Genomic DNA, 19,975 nt, shown 5'->3' on the forward strand with positions numbered 1-19,975 from the left:
TGTCCCCAGTATATACGTATTGAGACTGGCCCTACCATATTGCATTATACGTAGTATGCATTCATTGGGGCGTGCGGGGAACGGGAATCTGGAGACAGATCTCCGTCCCTTCTTTGGGCTGGGCTGGCAATCCGTTCAGTACAAGAAACTACGTACCACGCGACGTCTTTTGTATGTATCCTTCCTTAGTGATTGCTCGTCTCGTCCCATCTCATCCTGGCGTGTTCTGTCTGGAAACTTTCAGCTCGACAAACTCACACACCTCACACACACCACCATCGCGCCTTCTCACACAATGAATGCCGGCGATTGTCGGGAACCACTGCCACTGACACTGCCACTGTCACTGTCCATTCCACCCCGTTGAACTATCTTACAGTTTCGTTGTAAGCGACGAGAACGCAAGAGACTAGGCCCATGGCTTCCAGCCCTGCATCTGCACGCTTTTCCACCCCTCCAAGACGACCTGCCACCCCACCGACTCCCGAAAACGGCAACGTCGACGGCGATAGCAGATTACCCCATGTCGATGTCGTTCCTACACATCTTCCTCGAACCGCATTTCCGTCCATAAACATCGCTGCCGACGAAGAACACCAGACCACTACTCAGGACGACGACGGCTACTGCGGCAACCATAGCGACGTCCTCTCCCGCGTAACATCCACAGCCATCGCATCCGGTCTTTTGACTCCCTCGCCCAATCTGAAACCCGGCTTGCTTCGTCCGGACGCTGCAGCAATGACCGAAGACGACCCTACCTCTGCTGGGGGCTCGACCGTTCCAAGCCCCTTCAACTTCCAGACGCAGGTCATCTCGACCTCGCCTGTCAAGTCCGTATGTTACGTTGAAATATCCCAACATGATGCGCGCCTCATCAACCTCCCATCGTCACTCGATCGCTGACAATGGCCTTTCTCAGAACATCGGACAGCGCCGCGGCCATCGATACAAGCACAGTTCCATTTCTACGCAGCACCAGATTTTCCAAGAGCCTCCTCAACGACCGCCCCCCGTCCTACCCGCCTCCCTGCCGGTGCCGACAGCCAAGGAGGCATGGAAGAGCATGTCCAGCGACCAGCGCGCGAGGCTGTACTGGAGTCTGTGCCACTTGACTGTCGCTTCCTGGCTGTTCTTCATTTCCGAAGGCTCCCTGGCTATGATGGCTCTGTCCCACTTGGTCTTTTTCGACGCCGGTAGTGCTGCTGTCTGCGTCGCGGTCGAAGTTCTTGGCAACTTTGAGGTATGGCGCCGCAGCAGTATCCGGCACCCCTTCGGTCTTGAACGAGCCGAGGTTCTCGCCGGCTTCGCCATGTCCATCTTCCTGCTGTTCGGCGGCTTCGATCTTGTATCGCACAACCTGAAGCACTGGCTGGAGACAAAGGGCGGACACGAGCCGCACCACGAACATGTGCATGAACGTGTGTCGGCCGGCGAGGTAGATTGGGCTGCCTTCGCAGCAATTGCCTCGACGGCCATCTCCGCATATGGCTTGAAGAACCATGCACGCATTGCTAGGATCATGCGCGTGTCTTGGCTGGCTAGCCTTCCTACCCACTTCTCCAACATCTTCCATTTTCTTACTGTCTTCTTCTCTAGTCTGTTGCTCCTTCTGCCTCTGCTCTCGATCAAGACATACATTTGGCTCGATCGCACCCTGTGTGCGGCCATTGCGGCTTCCATGTTTCTATTCGGCGCCAAGCTGGCCATGGCCCAGGCCATGATGTTGTTGATGTCTTACGGAGGCAACGGCGGTAATGAAGGCGTGACATCTGTGGTGCGGGAAATCGAGGCAGAGCCTGGCGTTACGCGCATCGAGGATGCGCAGTTCTGGCAGGTGCACTACGGACTGTGCATGGCCAATCTCAAGATCTGTGTCGCCAAGGGTTGTGATGAAGGTACCATCAGCAAGCTACGCAGTCGGATATCAACTTTGATACAAAATAGGCTTGGCGAGGGATACGGCCGAGGCACCAGCTTGAGGTGGGAGGTGACTTTGCAGACGAGTATCGATGCAACCGCGTAGCCAGGGTCTTAGGAAGAGTACGCTCAAGTTTGTTCGGCGTTCTGCTTGTGGGATATCAAGATGTGATTTCAGTCATGAAAAGGGACAGAAGTCGAGAGTGATGAAAAGTCTATTTGCTTTGATAGGCCGAGTCGAGGAGGGTATCCTTCTTGCTATATACCATTGTGTACAAAAAACCAGAAGGCTTGTAAATAGAGTAAACCGCCTCCATGCTGCCAATATGACGCTTCAGGCCAACCACGGAAGACTGTCTGACAACACCGCAACTCCTTATTGCAACCAAGTCATAACGCGTTACAGGCCCAGGGGAGAAAGACCCTCGGGTATCATCATGATAGCTGCCTCTTTCAGAACAGCGCCCAGCGTCCCCGTTGCTTGTCATCCTTGTTGGGTCTGCCGCCCTGGTGGCGCTCTCGTTCACGACCCTCAAGCTGTCGCAAACTCTCCATCTTCTCAAGGACCAGCTCTAGCAGCTCCTTGCGGCGAATGACTTCGAGATGCCTCCTGATCTTAGGATCCTCCTTGGCGAACCTTTCAATCTGCTCGTCTGAAAGGTGCCTACCGAGGCGATTGTCAAGCTCTCGCGGAAAACCGTAGTAGAACTCGGAAAGCAGCTCGACATTGAGGAAGAGCACAGCGGTCGAGGCGAGTTTGCTGGCTGCCGCATCAAGGAAGACCTCGGGACAGTAGTACTTGTTTTTCAGGTTCGCACACTGCTTGGACTTGACTGCCATCAAGCGCATCTTGATGATGTCCGCGCGATCTCTGAGGAAAACAGCCTCGCGTCCTAGCTTGTGTTAGCGTTGCTCTGTGGCAAATAATAAGATGTGTGTCTTACCTCTCGTCAAGAGTGCCGCACTGAAGCCCCCAGCACCGCTTCGTCCGTCCCCCTCAACAGCAACATCGCCCTTACGAGCACGGTCAACGAAGTTCATGACCTCTCTCAGCTTCCTTCGTCCGCCCACAGTGTCTTCGATATTTTTGAGGGCCCCTTCGCAGTCTTGTAGCTCCTTCTTTAGTACTACCGCCGCGTTGTCCCGACCTTGGGTCCATTCTCGCTCGTCGATGTCGATTTCGAACTTGTAGGGTTTAACACAGTTCTCGACCTGATCGCTGGTGGTGTAGAATTTTTCATTCAGAATACTGGAGGCCGCTTCCGTGATGGCCTCCCGAGCGAATGGATGACTATTGAATGTTGAATGCTTGATCAGCCTGTCAATGTGCGACTGGATCGCCGAGGCTACGACAGTCGTTGCCAACCTTCCAACGCCGAGCTTCGTGAGGGACGACGTTGAGGCATCGAGCTGCCGATGCCAGTACATAGAGTTAGGGTCGGCCTTGGGAAGATCAGCCAGGCTGTCCGGCTCAGGCCGAGCGGGGGTCAAATCTTGGATTGGTTTGTTCCAGTATCTAGCAGCCAGCAGGTCGAGAACCTTCTGGTCCAGTTCGTGCTTAAGAAGCTGGTGCATTTGAGGTCGACCAAACTCCTCGGTGAACTGCTTGAAAGAGTGCTTGAAACCGTCGAGACTTTCCGCTAGGTATGACTCCGCAGAGAGTGGGCGGTCGTTGTACTGAACCTTAAACTCGTACGTTGCCTCTTCTAATTCTTGTCTGATGGCATCACTGGTGCTCTGCAGGCTGGCAGACATGGTTTGTTCAAGTACCGTCATGAGCTTTTTACGCAAATTGATCGTTCCCACGCTGACACCGGAGCCGTCGCCGAACTCGAGAGGGTGTGCTGAGAAGAACGCGTTCTCATTCTTGGTAATGACTGACATGATGCTGCCAGACCTTTTGAAGAGACTGCTCGTCTGGGGGACTTTGGAGACAACACCCACATATCCAAGCCTCAGAGGATACTGCTTATCGCTTAGGATGGCTGCGCCACGGGGAGCGTCTACCAAGTCCATCTTGGTAACCACTCCGATGGTTCTCTCGCCCCTGGGATCGACACGGCGGCTGGCGCGCAACGCAGTCGAGTTTGCCAGGTCCACATCTGCTGCAGAGATTGCGAGAATGACGTTGGGTGGCTGAATGTACTTATCACAAAGTTCGGATATTTTCTGCTTGAGCTCAAGAGGCTGACCTTGTCCCACAACTTGAATGTAGCCGGGCAAGTCGATGAGAGACAAGTCTGGAACGTTTGGCGAGTAGATTGTGAGATGAATGGGGTCGTCCGAAACGCACTGAGTGTCCGGAACTGCCAAATTTAGTTCTGTGAGGGTTCTCTGGATAGATGAAAAGTCGGTGATGCGCCTCAAGCCCAGATCAGGAAACTCGCCATATTCCGCGTTCGATTCGGGAGTGTTGACCAGAGTCAGTTCGATGGGACGACGAGTAACCATATTCGTGCCCTTGGGCAAGAATTCGTGACAGACGAGGGCTTCGAGAACGGAGCTTTTGCCAGACGACTGGGATCCAATGACGACGATGGAAGGCAAGGTCAAGGCACTTGACTGGCCAACCTGTTGGAGCATACCACGGATTTCGATCATCTTCTTGGTGAGCACCATCATCTGGTCGTCTCTGGCAACCTCGTCAGGGTCTCGCGGGTCGTCCTCGGAAGACTGGTCGTAGCCGTATGCGGCGGCAGAAGCCCCGATGACTGTCGCTGCTCCAGCTCTGCTCTGCTTGGGGGGCTCTCCTCCTGGTCCTTCGGAGCCACCTTTTCCAGTTCCAATCTCTTCGTGAATGCGCAAAACCTTCTGCAACCATTCTGGAGTCTCGAACTGTTCTTTGGTATTTTCCCATCCACGCATCGTTTGATCTGCAATGTCTTTGGCGCCACCGAACAGGGTCGATGCGGTTTCGGATATTCCGTCAGCCGTTTTGGCGGCGAAGTCCCACGCATTGTTGCTTAGCACTGTAGATTGCGGGGTCAGTCAATGTTGTTCAACACAAAAAAAAACCCGAAAAAAGACAAAAGAGGGAGAAGTCGTACGGTTAGCCTGATACTGAATCCAGGCGAGTGTTCCAACCGCCAACCCGCCAAACATGGCGGGGATCCTGGCAAACTTGACGACAAGTTTCGGTAGAAATCGAGCAAATGAGGCGTTCCGAACGATGACAGCATTATGGAAGGCATTCCCAGGGAACCACATTCGTCGTCGGGTGGCACGAACAGCGGCATCAGCTTGCTGAAGACCGCCAGCGGGCAGTCGGTGGAAATGGCGGACGGATTGAACGGGAGTGCGTCGCGCCATGGGCGAGAGCCCTGCAGCAAGAAGGCGTCCGCTCATGCTGCCGGCAAAGCACAAAGTGCAGTCGATAACCGGTGACGGTTTCTTTGCGATATGGAGATCGGAGGGTGTTCGGAGATGATGCTCAGAACCGAAGGATATTCTTGCCTTCAACGGTTCTGTGTCTTTGGGGGAGACGTGGGCATGAGAAACCCGTCGAGACTGTCGCGGGCCAGACAGAAGTGGCGTGGGATCAAGAGACGGGTTCTCGCGGGTTGCAATTGTTGTCCACCGCCTGATTGCATGAAGAGCCATTTCCAACAGTGGAGACCACATTGGCATCGATACGTACCGCTGTGCCAGACGTGGATTTTTCACATGAGGCACCGTGCTGACATGCCAGCATGCCTCCACTGGGCCCACCTTCTCTGCCTTACATATAGCTACCTTACCTAAGGTACCTATAGCTGACCTAAGAGGCCTAGGCAATTATGAGTGTTTTGTCCCTATCCGTACGGTTCCCGTCACAGCTAGAGCTGCTGCCTCGGAAAGCGGATTAATACATAACTCTGTTGTCTTTACTCTTACATGCTTATCTCATCATCACTCCGATCTACGGAAACCTACCGTAGGTAAGGCATCCGCAAGGTCTTAGGTTATGGTAAGGTACCTAACCTAGGTAGGTACCTTAGTTAAAAAGGAGCTCTATTAATATTCCCCTCACTTCGTCAGTCCCCGTTGAGTTACGTACTTAGCCAATTGTCCACTGGACTGCACGAGATCCGTAGCCCCCGATTCTGCGTATCATTTTCGTACTGCCAAAGTCCAACTAACAAACAAAGGCGCAATTGCACATTCCCCGTATTTCGACTGCTGTTTCTTTTCCCGTCACCATCAGCAGCACGGACGCTCAGCTGCCGCGCGCCCTGATCAGCTGGGGTCTGCGCTCCATCCATCATTAATATCCCTATCAACTTGCGCCACCGCCCTTGGGTTTCTGATCGCGCCATCCCTCATCAAAACATATAATGATATCTGGCCGCTTCTTTCCGCGACTCTGATCCCAAGGGAATGTTGATTTCCCCTGTCATTCTCCAACTTCTTTGGCACAAGTAGAGGCATCTCCCCCTCGCTATTTGCGCTCTGGTAACCGTCGCAGTTCTTTGCCCTCAACCTCGCCTCTGTCCCTCTCTTCTGTAACCTTCGAGTCGCCATTGGCACATCGGCCGCCATGTGCCGCTTCTTAGTACGATATCTCCATCAGGAAGTGTTCGGCCGGCGACTTACTGCGCTTAGGTGTACCGCGGCAGCGACGACATTCTGCTCTCGAAGCTCATCCTCGATCCCACCCACTCCATATTGAAGCAGTCCTTCGACTCGAGGCTCAGACTTGTAAGCTAATTCTAATACCCCCGGCTAGCCCCTACATGTGCCTGACGTCTTTACTTCATCCGACAGGACACGCGGAGAGGCCAGAACAATGCAGACGGCTTCGGAATCGGCTTCTACACCGACCCAAAACTTGGCCATGCGCCTTGCCTCTTTACCTCGACGATACCGGCTTGGAACTGCACCAACCTCCAGCGCATTGCCTCCAAAACCGCCTCCCAGCTCATCTTCGCACACGTCCGAGCAACAACCGAAGGTTCTCTCAGTGAAGACAACTGCCATCCGTTTTGCCACGGAAGCCTGATGTGGATGCACAATGGAGGTCTGGGAGGCTGGAAACACATCAAGAGGAGGCTGGGCCAAAAGCTGGCAGATAAGTGGTATTTGGGGGTTCAGGGCGGCACAGACAGCGAATGGGCTTTTGCACTTTTCCTCGATACTCTCGAAAGGATGGGCATTGATCCCAGCTCACAGCCCGCCTGCGGATTCGGCCCTACCTTGCTGCGGAAGGCCTTGCTGAAGACCATCGAGCAGATCAATGAGCTAATCGATGGCATTGCGGAAAGCACCATTCAGTCAGAAAACGTGGACACTCGCAGTTTGCTCAACTTCGCGGTTACGGACGGCAAGAGCATCATCTGCACACGGTACATCAGTAGTGCAACGGACGAGGCCGCCAGTCTGTACTATTCATCCGGCACTGAGTGGGGGACGAGAACATCGGCTGCGACCGACCGGAACTACCAGATGGAGCGTCGGGATAAAGGCGCTGATATTGTTCTCGTCGCGAGCGAGCCTCTCACTTTCGAGAGGGGTATGCCTCCCAACAACAACAATTGCAATTAAAATGGTCCACCGGAGCTAATCCATTCGCAGAGAACTGGGTGAACGTCCCGACCAACTCCATTCTGACAATTCATAACCAAACGGTCATGGTTCATCCGATCATTGACAAGTACTACGATCGAAGCCCATACCACGTCCGTTCTAGCGCCTTCGTTCAGACAAAGGGCTTGATCGCGAATGAGAAGATATCATCACTTCTTAGTCCGGCATCGACACCCTTGTCAAACACGGAAGCCGCGAAGAAAACTCTCGGTCCAACCATTCCCTTCGGTGTCTCGCGCAGCCACATACCGGAGCCTTCCCCGTCAGCCAGGTCGAGACCGCAGAGTACGCTGCATGAGGTTTCGACACCAGCTGACTCGAGATCAATCATGACCATATCGAGCGGACAAACCAATGCATCAAGACCCCCGGTTCAAGGAAACATCAAGGTGAAGAGAGCCGCCCCGGAACAGAGTCAACCGATTGCGGATAGTGACACGGACTCTTTGGCTCCTGACGAGCAGAATCACAACAGGACAGAATTTGGCCATCCTAACAAGTTGTCAAGATTCTTCCCCGAGTTGACGATGAGCTAGCGAGTGTTGTCCATTTGCGGGAGCGTGGGGCTTACAAACTATACATCATGTCAAAGAGCATATGAGCGGGCGTTCTTGGTCTGGAAAGGAAAGAACATGCTAGGCGAGCGACAGAGCCGTCAGAGAGCGTTCCGGCAAATCAAAGCCGTGTCTTCAAGCATTTTGGGTTGTAAAATTGGTCGTGATATGACATCGCATAATTTCGTGTCCTGTCCTAGACGACGACTTGCATCTCGCCTCGGTCATGGCAACCAAATCAAATGGAGCTCCTCATCGGATTCAAATGCCTGGAGCTCGCGAACTCCTTGTTGGGCAATCACTTAACGCTCCAACGGGAGCTCTGAGGAGAGGCAGCGAGTTGGCAAGACTGCGCTTGCTTCACTCTACGACTGCTACGGATCCAAGGGTCCTGAGGTAGGTATTGACGAATCACCGTTCGCCCTGGGAAAGTTCGAGGCTGCTTACCTAGTTGGTACCTCATAATACCTAATCGAGAGGGCCAGGACACGTCCCCATTGAAAGTACGACGCGACCTAGACTCATTCTTCACCTCAGGTTTCCTTAGCTTCGTGCCACTGACCGGCTTCACAAATCCAAAATGACGTCCACCTCGTCCGAGTTCTTGGATATTCCCATCGAGATCCGTCTCGAAATTTACTCGCATCTCCTCCTATGCCCTCCTTTGGACAAACTCGCCCCAGATACACGGCCTGTCCAGCGGCTGCACCCAGCAATCCTAAAGGTCAACCGCCAAATCCACGACGAAGCGTCTCCGATACTCTACTGCAAAAATATTTTCCTCGCCCACGAAACGCTGCTCGCATCGTTCCCGCGCCTTCGGCCCTGGTACCCGCCTGTGAAGGAACGTTCGGTGCTTCCTCGCATCCGCCGATTCCATATCCGTGTGCGGCTCGACTGTGACCCAGGATACAACGCAGAAGCAGCGACGGCGGCCTTCAGCGGCGCCGACCAGCTAGTCATCGAAGTCCGACAGTCAATGTTTCTAGGCGCAGACCATGAGGTGATGCAGCTGTTCGAGGGAGTCCGCCGTGTCAAGGTCGTGAAGATCTACGGAAGTACCACTGGCTTTGAAGACTACGCGCGGTGGCTGGAGGACGTGATGCAGTCCGATGCCGACGACGTCGACAATGTTGAGACGAGGCTGGCTTCATTTAGAGGCAACCACCAAGTCTAACATCCATTTGAGTCTGAGACGGCCACTTGTAGCGTATACTAAGTCGGCAGCACGAAATTGTCAAATGACCTTCTAAAAGGGTCAGGTGCAAATCTTGAGTCTTCTTTGACTTGGATGTAGTCCCTGTTGATTTCCACGCGCTAAAAGTGGCTCTACTCGGGCTCAAATGGATGACTGATTCCCATCAGTCTCTCGAAATATCTGAAGTGTCCCTCATCTTGTTTTCCGATGTCAAGCTTGGGCCTGGGACATCTCTGGCGACGTACCACTCACTCAACCTACGTTGGCCAAGAGACATTTACTACCTATGTCAACGTTCCGAATCTTGTCACATCACATCGTCGCAAAGGGACGTCCACTTGACCTGAGCGAGTCCAGGCCAGGGAAGCTTCCCGCCCTCAAATTCGCAGTACCACCAACATAAGGCGCCGTCGGGACACCGGTGCTGTTGTGGATGGCGACATCACACCCCACGGTGACAACACTACCTATGAACCCCACAGACCCCACAGTGTCGGGTGCCTCTCAGTGGAGCACATGAGCTTACCTACCTTCGTGCACGGACCTCAAGCTCGCTACCGGGGCCTCATGGTCAATGTGTCGCTGCTTTAAGAAGGCACCTGCTACCTTACACTACGCGGTGTGTACAAGGCACCATTAGAAACACTGGCTATCGGCAGGAGCGCAATGTACAGTGTAGCGGCGGCGAAGCTAACCCGCATCAGACTTTCCATGTCAGGTCCCATATCGCAATTGTTCGTGCGACATACCCTTTCCAGTTTCGCCATTCCCTTCCTCCCACACCACCTTGATCATTCAATTCGGAACTTGTAGGTTGGCTGGCTGTCTTCAAGGCTTCAAATAGAAGGCTTGGGGTTCAGAGAGCAAGGTCAAAGCGACTTCACTTGCAATCGAGACGTCTAATATGGCGTTCGAACTACTCCCATTCCTGTCCGCTGTCTTCGGCTGGATCTACTTCCTTTGCTGGTCTGGCTCGTTCTACCCCCAGCCTCTGCTCAACTTCGCGAGAAAGACCACGGCTGGCACAACGGTTGACTTCCCCCTGATCAACTGCTTGGGTAAGTCGTTTGCAATCTTATGACCGCATCCCACGAAACGGTTTGGACTGACGCTGTTCCCTCGGCGTGATGCAGGTTTCCTGGCATACCTCATTTCCAACTCGTGCCTCTACTACTCCCCGGTGGTCCGCTCCCAATACGCCGCGCGCAACAACGGCCTCACCCCGACTGTTGCATTCAACGACATCACCTTTGCCGCTCACGCTCTCCTCCTTTCCTGCATCACCACGAGCCAGTACCTCCCCAAGCTCTGGGGCTTCGCGCCTGCCCCAGGAACCAAACCAAGCCGCTTCATCACGGGAATTGCCTTCGGTTGTATCGTGGGCGTGGTCATCGTCGCCTTCATCGTCGCGGCGGCTCCCGCCGGCGCTGATCCACGCATCAGCTGGTGCGCTCTCGATCTCGTCTACGCCGTCTCCTACGTCAAGCTTGTTATCACGTTGATCAAGTACACCCCACAGGTCATTACCAACTACCGCAATAAGTCTACCAAGGGATGGTCAATCTGGCAAATTCTGCTCGATTTCTCCGGTGGCCTGCTGTCCTGTGCCCAGCAGGCCATCGATTCGTACCTGCAGCGCGATTGGTCTGGCATCACTGGCAATCCGGTTAAGTTCGCCCTGGGCAACGTTTCCATGGTGTACGATGTGGTGTTCATGACTCAGCATTACGTTTTGTATCGCGGCTCCGAGGGTAAGGCTGATGAGAGGGACTCTCTACTTCGATCGGAGGATGAGGAGCATCAGAGACTAGACTAGACGACAGCCGCAACTCGGCTGATGCAGTTTATCTGAACACAATAGAACTGTCGGGATTTTGTATAGAACGCGACGGTGTCACCTTGCATGTATACCGCCCCAATGCATGCACGACGGAACCAGTAAAACCTCTATGGACAGCAGTGGGATGACTCCATACGTATCTAGACAAATATAACCTCACCCGGTCTAAACTCGCTCCTCCGGAAGGGCTCAAGAAATCTGCCTATTGCAGCGTCTTGCGTCAATGATGTGCTGATCGCAGCGAATCCCAACAGGAAACGCGAATATAACAACCAATTGCAGGAAAATAACGGCCAACAAGGCGCGCAGGACATGAAAGAAAGGAAAAGTTTTTTTTTTAGAAAAAAAAATGAATGCCCAAGTCCCTTTATATGCCTGCCCCTGAACGCCGTCGGGGGGATATGCAATCTCACAGGATGCCTCTCCCGCCTCTTTCTTCACTCTGGAGTCGTCTCTATCTTGATCTTGGGTTTATGCTCTAGAATTTTTCCCCTCCCCATATGCGATATTTGTGCCAAACTCTCTTCCGCCCAGATGAGCATGCCGCCGTTCTTTGAGTTCTAGTTTCTGGTCATGTAAAGGGTGTGTCTATTGGTTGGCTGGCAGCTCTTCATGATGATTCATTGCCGTTGGTCTGCATGAAAGCAGGCAGCTTCTTCCAAGATTCTTGACTCGGCACCTTGACCTTACCAAAGTCCTCGTCGATATCAAGAATGACCTTCAGCGCGTTTCGGCTGCGCGCGAAGGGGCTGGTGTCCAGCTTTTCCCTCAGAGTCGAGACAGCTTCGCCGACACCGGTGTGAACCTTGGAGTCCGTTCCGCCGGGGTAAGGAATAGCGCTCTGCAGGACCTCGTATGCGGCGAGGGTGAAACCGAATTGAGGAGATGAACGGAAGATTCTAGCGGGACCGCCCTTGAAGAAGGCGCGGAAACCCTCCTCCTTCCAAATGGTCTTTGCGGCATGGCGAAGGCCGGTGTAAGTCGCCTCGCCCTTGCGCGCCTCGACCTGAAGACGGGTTTTGATCACGTCGCATGGCGTCGTGAGGTATGCAGCAGGCATACCGGCGATGGCGCCAGCAGTAAGAAGCTGAACAATACCCAGCTTCTTCGTAGGCGACTCGCCGAACATGTCCTTCTTCAAGTGGGCATAGGTCGGGAAGTAGATGGCGGAAAAGGGCACGTCGCGGAGGAGGCAGGCGGAAGCACCCTTGTACAGGCCAACAAGACCCAAGTTGCGCACAATCCACATGGCCGACCTCTTAGGTGCGCCCTCAACAGTCTTGGCGACCTCACCCTGGACCTGAAGACGAATTTTGACGATTTCGAGGGGGTTGGTGAAGACCTAAAAACAAAGACATTAGCACCTGTTTAGCCAGACCCGTCCAAAAAGAGAGACTCACAACTTGGCAACCACCGGCTGTACCACCAGCCAGGATTTCGTGTCCGTACCAAATCTTGCCCTCCTTGTTGGTAAAGTAGGTGCGCACGAGGTCATTGACCGTCAGCTTGATGGCCTTCTCAGGCGCAACGCCGACCAGCTGGGGCAGAACACCCGAGTACAGGCCGCGCAAACCCTCATTTCTCCACACCTTCTGGAAGCAGTCGATAGAGTTCTTGTACAGCCTCTCTCCGGGTCTCGCGCCTCTCTGGTTCTGGAGACGCGTCTTGACGAGGTCAATGGGGTAGACCATGAAGGCGCCGAAGGCACCGGCCAAACTACCCAGGCCAAAGTTGTAGGTAGACTCTAGGACCCGGCTCAGAAATGCCTTGCTGGCTGTGGCTCCCTTGGCAAGAGCACGCTGAGCCGCCTCGTCAGCAGCCTCGGAGATGGCGTTTCTCCATGACGGATCAAGGACTTTGGCGAAATCCCCAAGGCCGAGGCGGCCCGAGGGCTCATCAAGGCTGGCGAAATGGAAGAGGATGTCGGCTTCCATGGGGGTGAAGAGGGAAAAGCGAGTAATTTTGGCGGCCTGGTTGAGGAACTCGGTCCTGGTGATCTTACCGTCGGGGCTCTTGGCGCAAGCGCGGCGCACGATGAGCTCGACGAGGTCAATTTCCTTGATCATGTTCTGGAAAGCGCGCACGTTGGCGTACGAGACCTTGCTGCCGAGCGAGATGTTGCAGAGGGTGGAAAGGTTCTCAAGCAAGTGGTCAGACAGTTTGTGCTTGGAGGTCTCGCGGATGATGCGCTCAAAGTCCTCGGGGTCGATAAAGCCGTCGCCATCCTTGTCAAAGAGTTGAAAGGCCTGACGGATTCTCTCGCCCTGAAGACCACGCAACATCTGGGAGAACTGGGGATAGTCCATGTGGTGGCGCTTCTTTTTGCTGCCGATGTATAGCTTAGCCCACTCGCACTCCCAGTCGAAGGGGATGCTGTCGGGTCCCTTATTAAGCTCGTAGAGCTTTCGAAAGTCCTCGTATTTGACGTTGCCGGTTCTGTCGACATCGAAAAGGCGAAAGGCAATCTCGTACTCGGCGTCGGGCTTCATCAAAAGGTTTTCGAAGGCGGCCCATTCGGAGAGGGTAATCTTTCCGCTGCCCTTGCGGTCGGCGACGCCAAACAGAATTCCATACTGTTCGCGCTTGATTTTGTGCTACGGCGTTGCAGATGGAGTCAGTCATTGGTCGCGCGGTGGATCGGAGGTATATCGGAGGCAGATTTGAACTCGGCGCGCGGAGGCATTGAGTTCCAAGGAGCCACCGGACGTGGGAGGTATGGCCAGACAAGAGAGCGAAGGGGTTCTTACAAAGTCCTCGTCGGCGGGCGCGACAGCGTTGATGAATTGCTCAGGGCCCATCAAGAGCTCTTCTGACGACTCATCCTTGACGGCATTGGCGACGAATCTGGCCTTTGTCTGGGCAGACAGCTGAACGGGCTCTTCAGCGCCAAGAAGGCTCTCCTTGACGGCCTCCTTGACGGCCAACGCTTTGCTCATGTTGGGCGGTTTGGTTCTCGGCTTACGAGAAGCTGTGGAAGCAGCAGGCGCACGATGAGAATCGTCTGAGAGTTTCGAACCCTGCCTTGACCTTGAGAAGGAGAAGAGGAGGTAAGGTGGGTGGGTGTGTGGGTTGTGGGTTGAGCGAGTGTTATCGCGCAACGTGAGTTGGTGCGACGCGATAAGATGGCTCTGGTCCTTTCTACGACCAGTTACCGTAGCCGACGTGGGCCTCTAGCTCAAGGGTGGACTTTACTCTCCAGGATCGGTCGTTTCTATTACGGAATTCAATGGGCACAAGGAGGGACGAAATCGAGCAGGCAGGGCAAGGAAAGTGGAAAGGCAAAGGGTAGAGAGTAAGGTATCTCTGGTCGACAGGAATTGGGAGACCGAGGGGGAGGAAAAATTTGGGGGAGGCTCGTCTGGGGAAGTTTGGTCACACAACACATAACACGAGAAGCTTCTCTCACACATCTACTGCAGCCGGTCACTTTTGGTCGCACGCGGCAAGGAAGGAGGGGAAAAAAGGGAAAGAAAAAAAAAACACGTTAACTACAGAACGACCGGGCGGTCTCAGTCTGTGACTACCTACACCACCTAAGAAGACCGGATACAGGGCAGGTAAGATAGTTTGTATACTTGAGGTAGGTAAGTAAGTACAACAACGAGTACGTACTCATAGAACTTGGCAGAGACACAGAAAATCGCTTGAGAAGGCGGCAAGAGGAGACACACAAGGACAGAAACAGCGGGATGACCTGAGACCTGAGTCAATCCCTCCCAAGTTGCGGGAGCCCGTTTTTCGGAATCGCCAGCCACACCACTGGCATAATTTTCTTCCCAAGCTAGGTAGCGTCCACCTACCTAGTCCTGTCAGGAACAGGACCCGGAGTATTGTTGATACCTCCCTGGCGCCGTCGCGCGTGAGATCCCCAGGCCATCCTTGATTATCCCGGTCGTCATTTTAGCGAGCTTGCCTTGCCCGTACGGACTACCTTACGGAGACCAGCTGGCATTAGGACGCCCGGCACATGCCATGCATACCACACACACAAACGACGACGCCGCCGACGCCGATTCTCACAGTTGTGTCCGCGTGCTGTCGCTGCCCAGGCGATTACTTCATGGTGCGTACGTAGGCTGACCGCCTCGGTCATGCTCGCGCTCTTGACAGTGGCTGCTGCCGCTCCTGGCGTCCGTGGCTGCAGAATGCAGCCCTGAACTCTGCCTTTCTTTAACAACTTCTTGGACCCTTCCGCGTCGGGTGGCGTGTGTTGCAGTAGACTATATTCGTTGCTCTGGACGAATACCTCTCACCTGGTAACCCGCATACACATATTTTTCGGCTTCGCACTCCTCGATGGTCTTCTTGGTAGCTTTGTAAAAGACCATGAGCTTGTGGGAATTAAGGCCTCGCAGCAAGCAAGAAATGCCGTGAGTAAACCACCGTCAATGGACGAAACCCGACCTGGTAGTGGTAGCACATACCGGCCTTGATCGGAACCCTTTGGCACACTTGACGGGGATCAGGACTCCGATGGACCTCGATTCGTGCGCATATCTTTCGGACAAGTGGATCCCGGGCCCGCCCCGAACTTCCCGAGAGTACCTAGGTATGTACCTTACGGATACCTACCAGGTAGGTAGGTAGGCACCTTACACACGGACCCGTGGGGGGCACTATGGGGAATTTCTGAACTTCTGAGGTCAACTCTAGCCGCCTCCCCAGGTTTCCAAAATTTCCCGGGACCCTTAAAGTGTTCGTATTACGAAGTACTGATTATTCGTCACCCACGCACGGAATTCACCCGCCGCAATAGCGACCAGCTCATTCTGCAATCGGGGAGGATTGGACTTGAACCTAGCTTTGGTTTTCATATTACCCGGTAGATTATTCATACGCAAAAAAAAGAAAAAGCAAAGAAAAAAAAGTCGTATCCCCGTGCTCTCCCCGTACATGCGCCAATCTCACTGCCGCAGTTTCACTGCGACACACATCACTTGCGCACCAACGGAGCAGCCGGTGCCTGGCCCTGCCACTTTCGGAATCCGAGACGACGTCAACAGCTCAGGGATCGGCTCGGAGCGCGCATCAAGGTGCCTCGAGTCGAGGCCCAGCCTCCGCAGCCGGCTTTCAAATTCCAGACTTCTCCCGCAAACCATAGCCGCCCCGCGCGTTGCCTTCCTTGTCCACTCAGAATGCCCGTGCCGGTTCGATGAAACCAACACACTCGCCAAACCCTACGCCGTCGCCAGCGTATCCGCTCATGCGCACTCCGTCGCCGTCTTGCAAATATGTTCTGTCCTGCCCGTCAGACGTCTTCCATCCAACTTTGCCGCCCTTGGTCATCTCCAGCAGACAGCCGTGCTCATCGTCGCCAGCCCCTGACACCGTGCCGGTAGCCAAAACATCGCCCGTATTGATGTTGCATCCGTTAATCGTCTGCTGGGCTACGAGATCTCGGAACGTCCAGTACATCCAGCTGAGCTGCGCCTGGCACACTGTTGTCGCCTGTCCGTCCGCCAACACTTCCGCTTTCAAAGCAATATTGTAACTCGACTTCTCTTTCTTGTCCAACAAATAGGGCTGGGCGGGTATATCCTTCACTGGCGGCTGTGTCGCGAAAGGTTCAAGTGCTTCGAGGGTTACAACTGCGACAAGTCCACCAGTATTAGCCAACGACTAGGGGGAGCACGCGGGACGAGAACTCACCCCACGGGCTCATGGTGGTCCCAAAGGACTTGCCATTCATGGGACCCAGAGGGTTCATCTCAAATCCCTGAATATCACGAGCTACCTGCTGTTAGCCTCTCTCCATCGCTCGTTCTGGAGAACCAGACTTACAGCTCCAGTCGTTGAGAAGGACTAGACCAAATATGTGCTCGTCGGCATCAGACACAGAGACACGATCACCGAGTAGAGTCGCTTTTCCGATGATGCACGCCATCTCCAGCTCGTAGTCGAGAGCCCTCGACGGTCCGAAGCCAACTTTGTCTCCGTCACGATATTGACCGTATGGACGCGTGATCTTCGTACCCGAGATGACAATTGAGGAGGGTCGACCTCCATACCCAATGGGCAGATACGGCGCTGCTGGTGGCATAGACTTCTGTCCCATGACCGCTTCCGAAGCATTCAACAAGTGTTCTTTGGAGCAGGAGAAGTCGGTGAAGCCACCAATCTGCAATGGCAAGTGCAATTGGACATCCTTGATCGGGTTGCCATGTTTCGACAGCACTGAACGGTCCGACAGGGCGGTTTGGATGCTCTTTCTCAGTGACTGTAGCTCGGTTTTGTCTACGGCCGCCAGTTCGTTGAGAGTCGGCTACACTGAGTCAATTCTTGTCCTTTGGAGAGACGAGAGAAGGATTTACTTGGTCCAGGGCTGATTGGAGCTGATTGGATACCTCGAGGCCCAAGTCCTTTAGAAAGACAACCGAATCACCGAGTCTCGTGGCTACGCCCTTGGGACGGCTGTCATTGCTGGCAATGCCGTAGGGGATGTTGTCAATGGAGAAGTGCTCAGAGAAGCTCATTTCGGCGTTCAGTCGCGGACGACGTCTGAAACAATCGTGGTTGTCTGGATCAGAGGTGATAGTCGCAAGGTGCGAGTACTACAGCAGCTACGAATCTTAAACATCTTGAAGCACATTCACAGTGTTCAGGCGCTTGCGCTGGGCCAAAACGAGGATCCACCCCTCCACCCCCTCCTCCACGTCTTCCTCCCCCACCCCCACCGGCCCCGGCCCCGGATTCACTGGGTCGGGTCGCATCCCCGAACCCAGGAACCGTCTTATGGATCGGCAAGCTTTACGGCAAGCACAAATCGTGGCAGCAGATTCTCCCGGACACTGCAGGGCTTGCTCACTTTGACGGAATCACGGGCAACGTAACATAGTTCTCCAAGCCCTGTCCGAAATGGATGTTGTTCAGTCCGGCGAACCTGCTGATGGGTCTGCAAATAGGGAGTTAGCTTCTGCAAAGGGATTTTGGTCACTTATACTTGCCTGTCAACTTCGGAAGAGTGCTGGAAAATGCCACTGCCTTGCGTATCGCCGCTTCCGACCTCGAAAATAAGCTTGCCACCCTTATCGACAACGACGTTGGTGGGCCAAATCTCGACATCTACACCGTATACCTCGCCAGCTTTGACGGGCTGGACATCAGTGGAGAGGTACTCTCTGTGCGGCAGCCATGACTTGTGCTTCGGGTTTTCGTCATGCACCTTGCGGTTGCTCACCCGCAGCCAGCCCTTGACGAGAGGCACAGGGTCTCCAGCGGTTCCGGTGTAGAACACCTCTTGGCCGTTAGGGTCAATGTGGCGCAGAGTGACGAAGAGATCGATATCATTGTCGTTCCCGGCGTTTTCGGGCGTGACGGAAACATTGAGATGAGCCACGACGTGACCTGTGATTTCTGTCTCTTGCTCGAATGGAGCGGTGGTGAAGGAGACGTATTGCGGGCTATCGAGTGAGCCAAGTGCTTTATATGAGACTTTCTCCGAGTCGTGGCTGGCTCCGGCGGCTGTTAGGCCCAGGTCGGGCGTCAAATAGTAGTTTGTGTACTTCGTTCGCGGGATGGGCCAGGCACTCTCCTCGCGCTTCTCGTATGCCTTCTCCTTCTGGGCGTCATTGAAACCAATGTTGCCCTTCCGCAGCGTGAGCGTTACGGGAGACACCTTGCCAGGCTGGCTCCAGCCCACGCGATCGTCGCCCTTCAAGAACGCATCGAGGAAACTCTTTTGCAACTCAACCTCCTCGGGGTAGTAGAAGGGCAAGTCGTGACGGCCTGTGATGAAGCGAAGATACTTGAGCTTGGAGCCGGCCCCGAGGTAACCCTGGACGTTGCCTCTCAGGTGAAGAAGAATGCCACCCCAGTTCGCAACACTCAGTACAGGGACTTCAATGTCTTCCAGATTGTACTCCTTGCTGGCGTAGTAATCATCATCGCGGAAGCGGTTTGCCTCGTTATCTTTGGTCTGGTCCTGTCGGTTGGCAACCAAGACATCATCAGGCAAGTCACCCTCAATGGTGTCTTCCTGACCTCTGGCTCCTGGCCCGTCAGGAGGAAAGTCCAATTTGGATCTGTCCTTGCGGCCGTACTGGTTCACAAGGACCTGGCGATTCCACCAAACACCAATGAACTTGTTGGAGTAAATGCCACCGTGACGGCAGCGGTCGCGGTAGTAGTCGGACATGCCCTCCCATGGTATGATGGCTGCGAGGCCCTTTGGTCGGCGGGCGGCAACTCGCCACTGAGAGCCTGGATGTAAGAAATGTAAGTGGCTGTGGTCTGGTGATTCATTGGGGACGGACGGGACGGGACAGGAAAGAACACACCAGCATAATAGGAAATACCCAGCAAGCCGACTTTGCCGTTTGACCAAGGCTGGTCCGTAGCCCATTCGACGACATCAAAGAAACACTCGCTTGTACCACGGCTCATGGTGTCCAGCAGACCCGGGCTCTGGCCCAGACCACGTTCATCGGCTCGAAGGATGACGTAGCCCTGGCTGGTCCAGTACACGGGATCTGGAGTCTCCCAGGCCGAATACTTTGACCTCTGTTCGGGGTTGACCTCGCTGAAAGATTTAGGGTAGAACTTGGCGTACGGAATATCCTTGCCGTATGGGCCGTAGGTAACCAGCACGGGGTAGCGAGCCGCCTTGTCGGTCGAGAGCGGAAGGTAGACATTGGCTCGGATGGGAAGTGATGAGTCCTTCAGAGGAATCGAGACATTCTTCATCAATGTGAGGCCGTTCTCCTTGTCCTCGGTGATCTCGAGGATGTCCTTGATGGGGGGGGTCTTGACGGACATTTTGGGTAGATTTTGAATGATGATGATATCGGGATGTAAAGGAAAGGTATGACTTCCAGGCCCAGTTGCCGGTTAAACCAAGGGTCCTTGGTGGGTTTTATTGAGATACGAGACAGATCTTGGAATTGCGATTGAGTTCCTGGCGGC

The 19,975-nt window shown here is 54.2% G+C and overlaps 8 protein-coding genes across 8 annotated transcripts; 4 read left to right on the forward strand and 4 right to left on the reverse strand.

Moving 5' to 3' along the window:
* Positions 1-417: 417 nt before the first annotated feature.
* CkaCkLH20_13061 (uncharacterized protein) lies at positions 418-2,026 on the forward strand (the record flags this gene model as incomplete). The annotated part of the gene is made up of 2 exons (XM_038895772.1): positions 418-837; positions 923-2,026. The coding sequence occupies 2 exons, from the start codon at positions 418-420 to the stop codon at positions 2,024-2,026; spliced, it is 1,524 nt and encodes a 507-aa protein (XP_038738925.1).
* Positions 2,027-2,373: 347 nt separating this feature from the next.
* Positions 2,374-5,229, reverse strand: CkaCkLH20_13062 (dynamin family protein; the record flags this gene model as incomplete). Its single annotated transcript, XM_038895773.1, has 3 exons — positions 2,374-2,813; positions 2,865-4,889; positions 4,968-5,229. 3 exons carry the CDS (start codon positions 5,227-5,229, stop codon positions 2,374-2,376), a joined length of 2,727 nt encoding a protein of 908 aa, XP_038738926.1.
* Positions 5,230-6,525: 1,296 nt separating this feature from the next.
* On the forward strand, positions 6,526-8,018 carry CkaCkLH20_13063 (uncharacterized protein; the record flags this gene model as incomplete). Its single annotated transcript, XM_038895774.1, has 3 exons — positions 6,526-6,597; positions 6,664-7,408; positions 7,471-8,018. The coding sequence occupies 3 exons, from the start codon at positions 6,526-6,528 to the stop codon at positions 8,016-8,018; spliced, it is 1,365 nt and encodes a 454-aa protein (XP_038738927.1).
* Positions 8,019-8,616: 598 nt separating this feature from the next.
* CkaCkLH20_13064 (uncharacterized protein) lies at positions 8,617-9,213 on the forward strand (the record flags this gene model as incomplete). The annotated part of the gene is made up of 1 exon (XM_038895775.1): positions 8,617-9,213. One exon carries the CDS (start codon positions 8,617-8,619, stop codon positions 9,211-9,213), a length of 597 nt encoding a protein of 198 aa, XP_038738928.1.
* Positions 9,214-10,138: 925 nt separating this feature from the next.
* On the forward strand, positions 10,139-11,050 carry CkaCkLH20_13065 (lysosomal cystine transporter; the record flags this gene model as incomplete). The annotated part of the gene is made up of 2 exons (XM_038895776.1): positions 10,139-10,292; positions 10,368-11,050. 2 exons carry the CDS (start codon positions 10,139-10,141, stop codon positions 11,048-11,050), a joined length of 837 nt encoding a protein of 278 aa, XP_038738929.1.
* Positions 11,051-11,684: 634 nt separating this feature from the next.
* On the reverse strand, positions 11,685-14,010 carry CkaCkLH20_13066 (mitochondrial carrier; the record flags this gene model as incomplete). Its single annotated transcript, XM_038895777.1, has 3 exons — positions 11,685-12,416; positions 12,475-13,668; positions 13,822-14,010. 3 exons carry the CDS (start codon positions 14,008-14,010, stop codon positions 11,685-11,687), a joined length of 2,115 nt encoding a protein of 704 aa, XP_038738930.1.
* Positions 14,011-16,204: 2,194 nt separating this feature from the next.
* On the reverse strand, positions 16,205-17,547 carry CkaCkLH20_13067 (fumarylacetoacetate hydrolase; the record flags this gene model as incomplete). Its single annotated transcript, XM_038895778.1, has 4 exons — positions 16,205-16,662; positions 16,724-16,804; positions 16,856-17,336; positions 17,386-17,547. 4 exons carry the CDS (start codon positions 17,545-17,547, stop codon positions 16,205-16,207), a joined length of 1,182 nt encoding a protein of 393 aa, XP_038738931.1.
* Positions 17,548-18,008: 461 nt separating this feature from the next.
* On the reverse strand, positions 18,009-19,828 carry CkaCkLH20_13068 (X-Pro dipeptidyl-peptidase C-terminal non-catalytic domain-containing protein; the record flags this gene model as incomplete). Its single annotated transcript, XM_038895779.1, has 2 exons — positions 18,009-19,273; positions 19,327-19,828. The coding sequence occupies 2 exons, from the start codon at positions 19,826-19,828 to the stop codon at positions 18,009-18,011; spliced, it is 1,767 nt and encodes a 588-aa protein (XP_038738932.1).
* Between the last annotated feature and the right edge of the window lie 147 nt (positions 19,829-19,975).

This window comes from Colletotrichum karsti (assembly GCF_011947395.1).
Source record: "Colletotrichum karsti strain CkLH20 chromosome Unknown Scaffold71, whole genome shotgun sequence".
NCBI classification, from domain to species: domain Eukaryota; kingdom Fungi; phylum Ascomycota; class Sordariomycetes; order Glomerellales; family Glomerellaceae; genus Colletotrichum; species Colletotrichum karsti.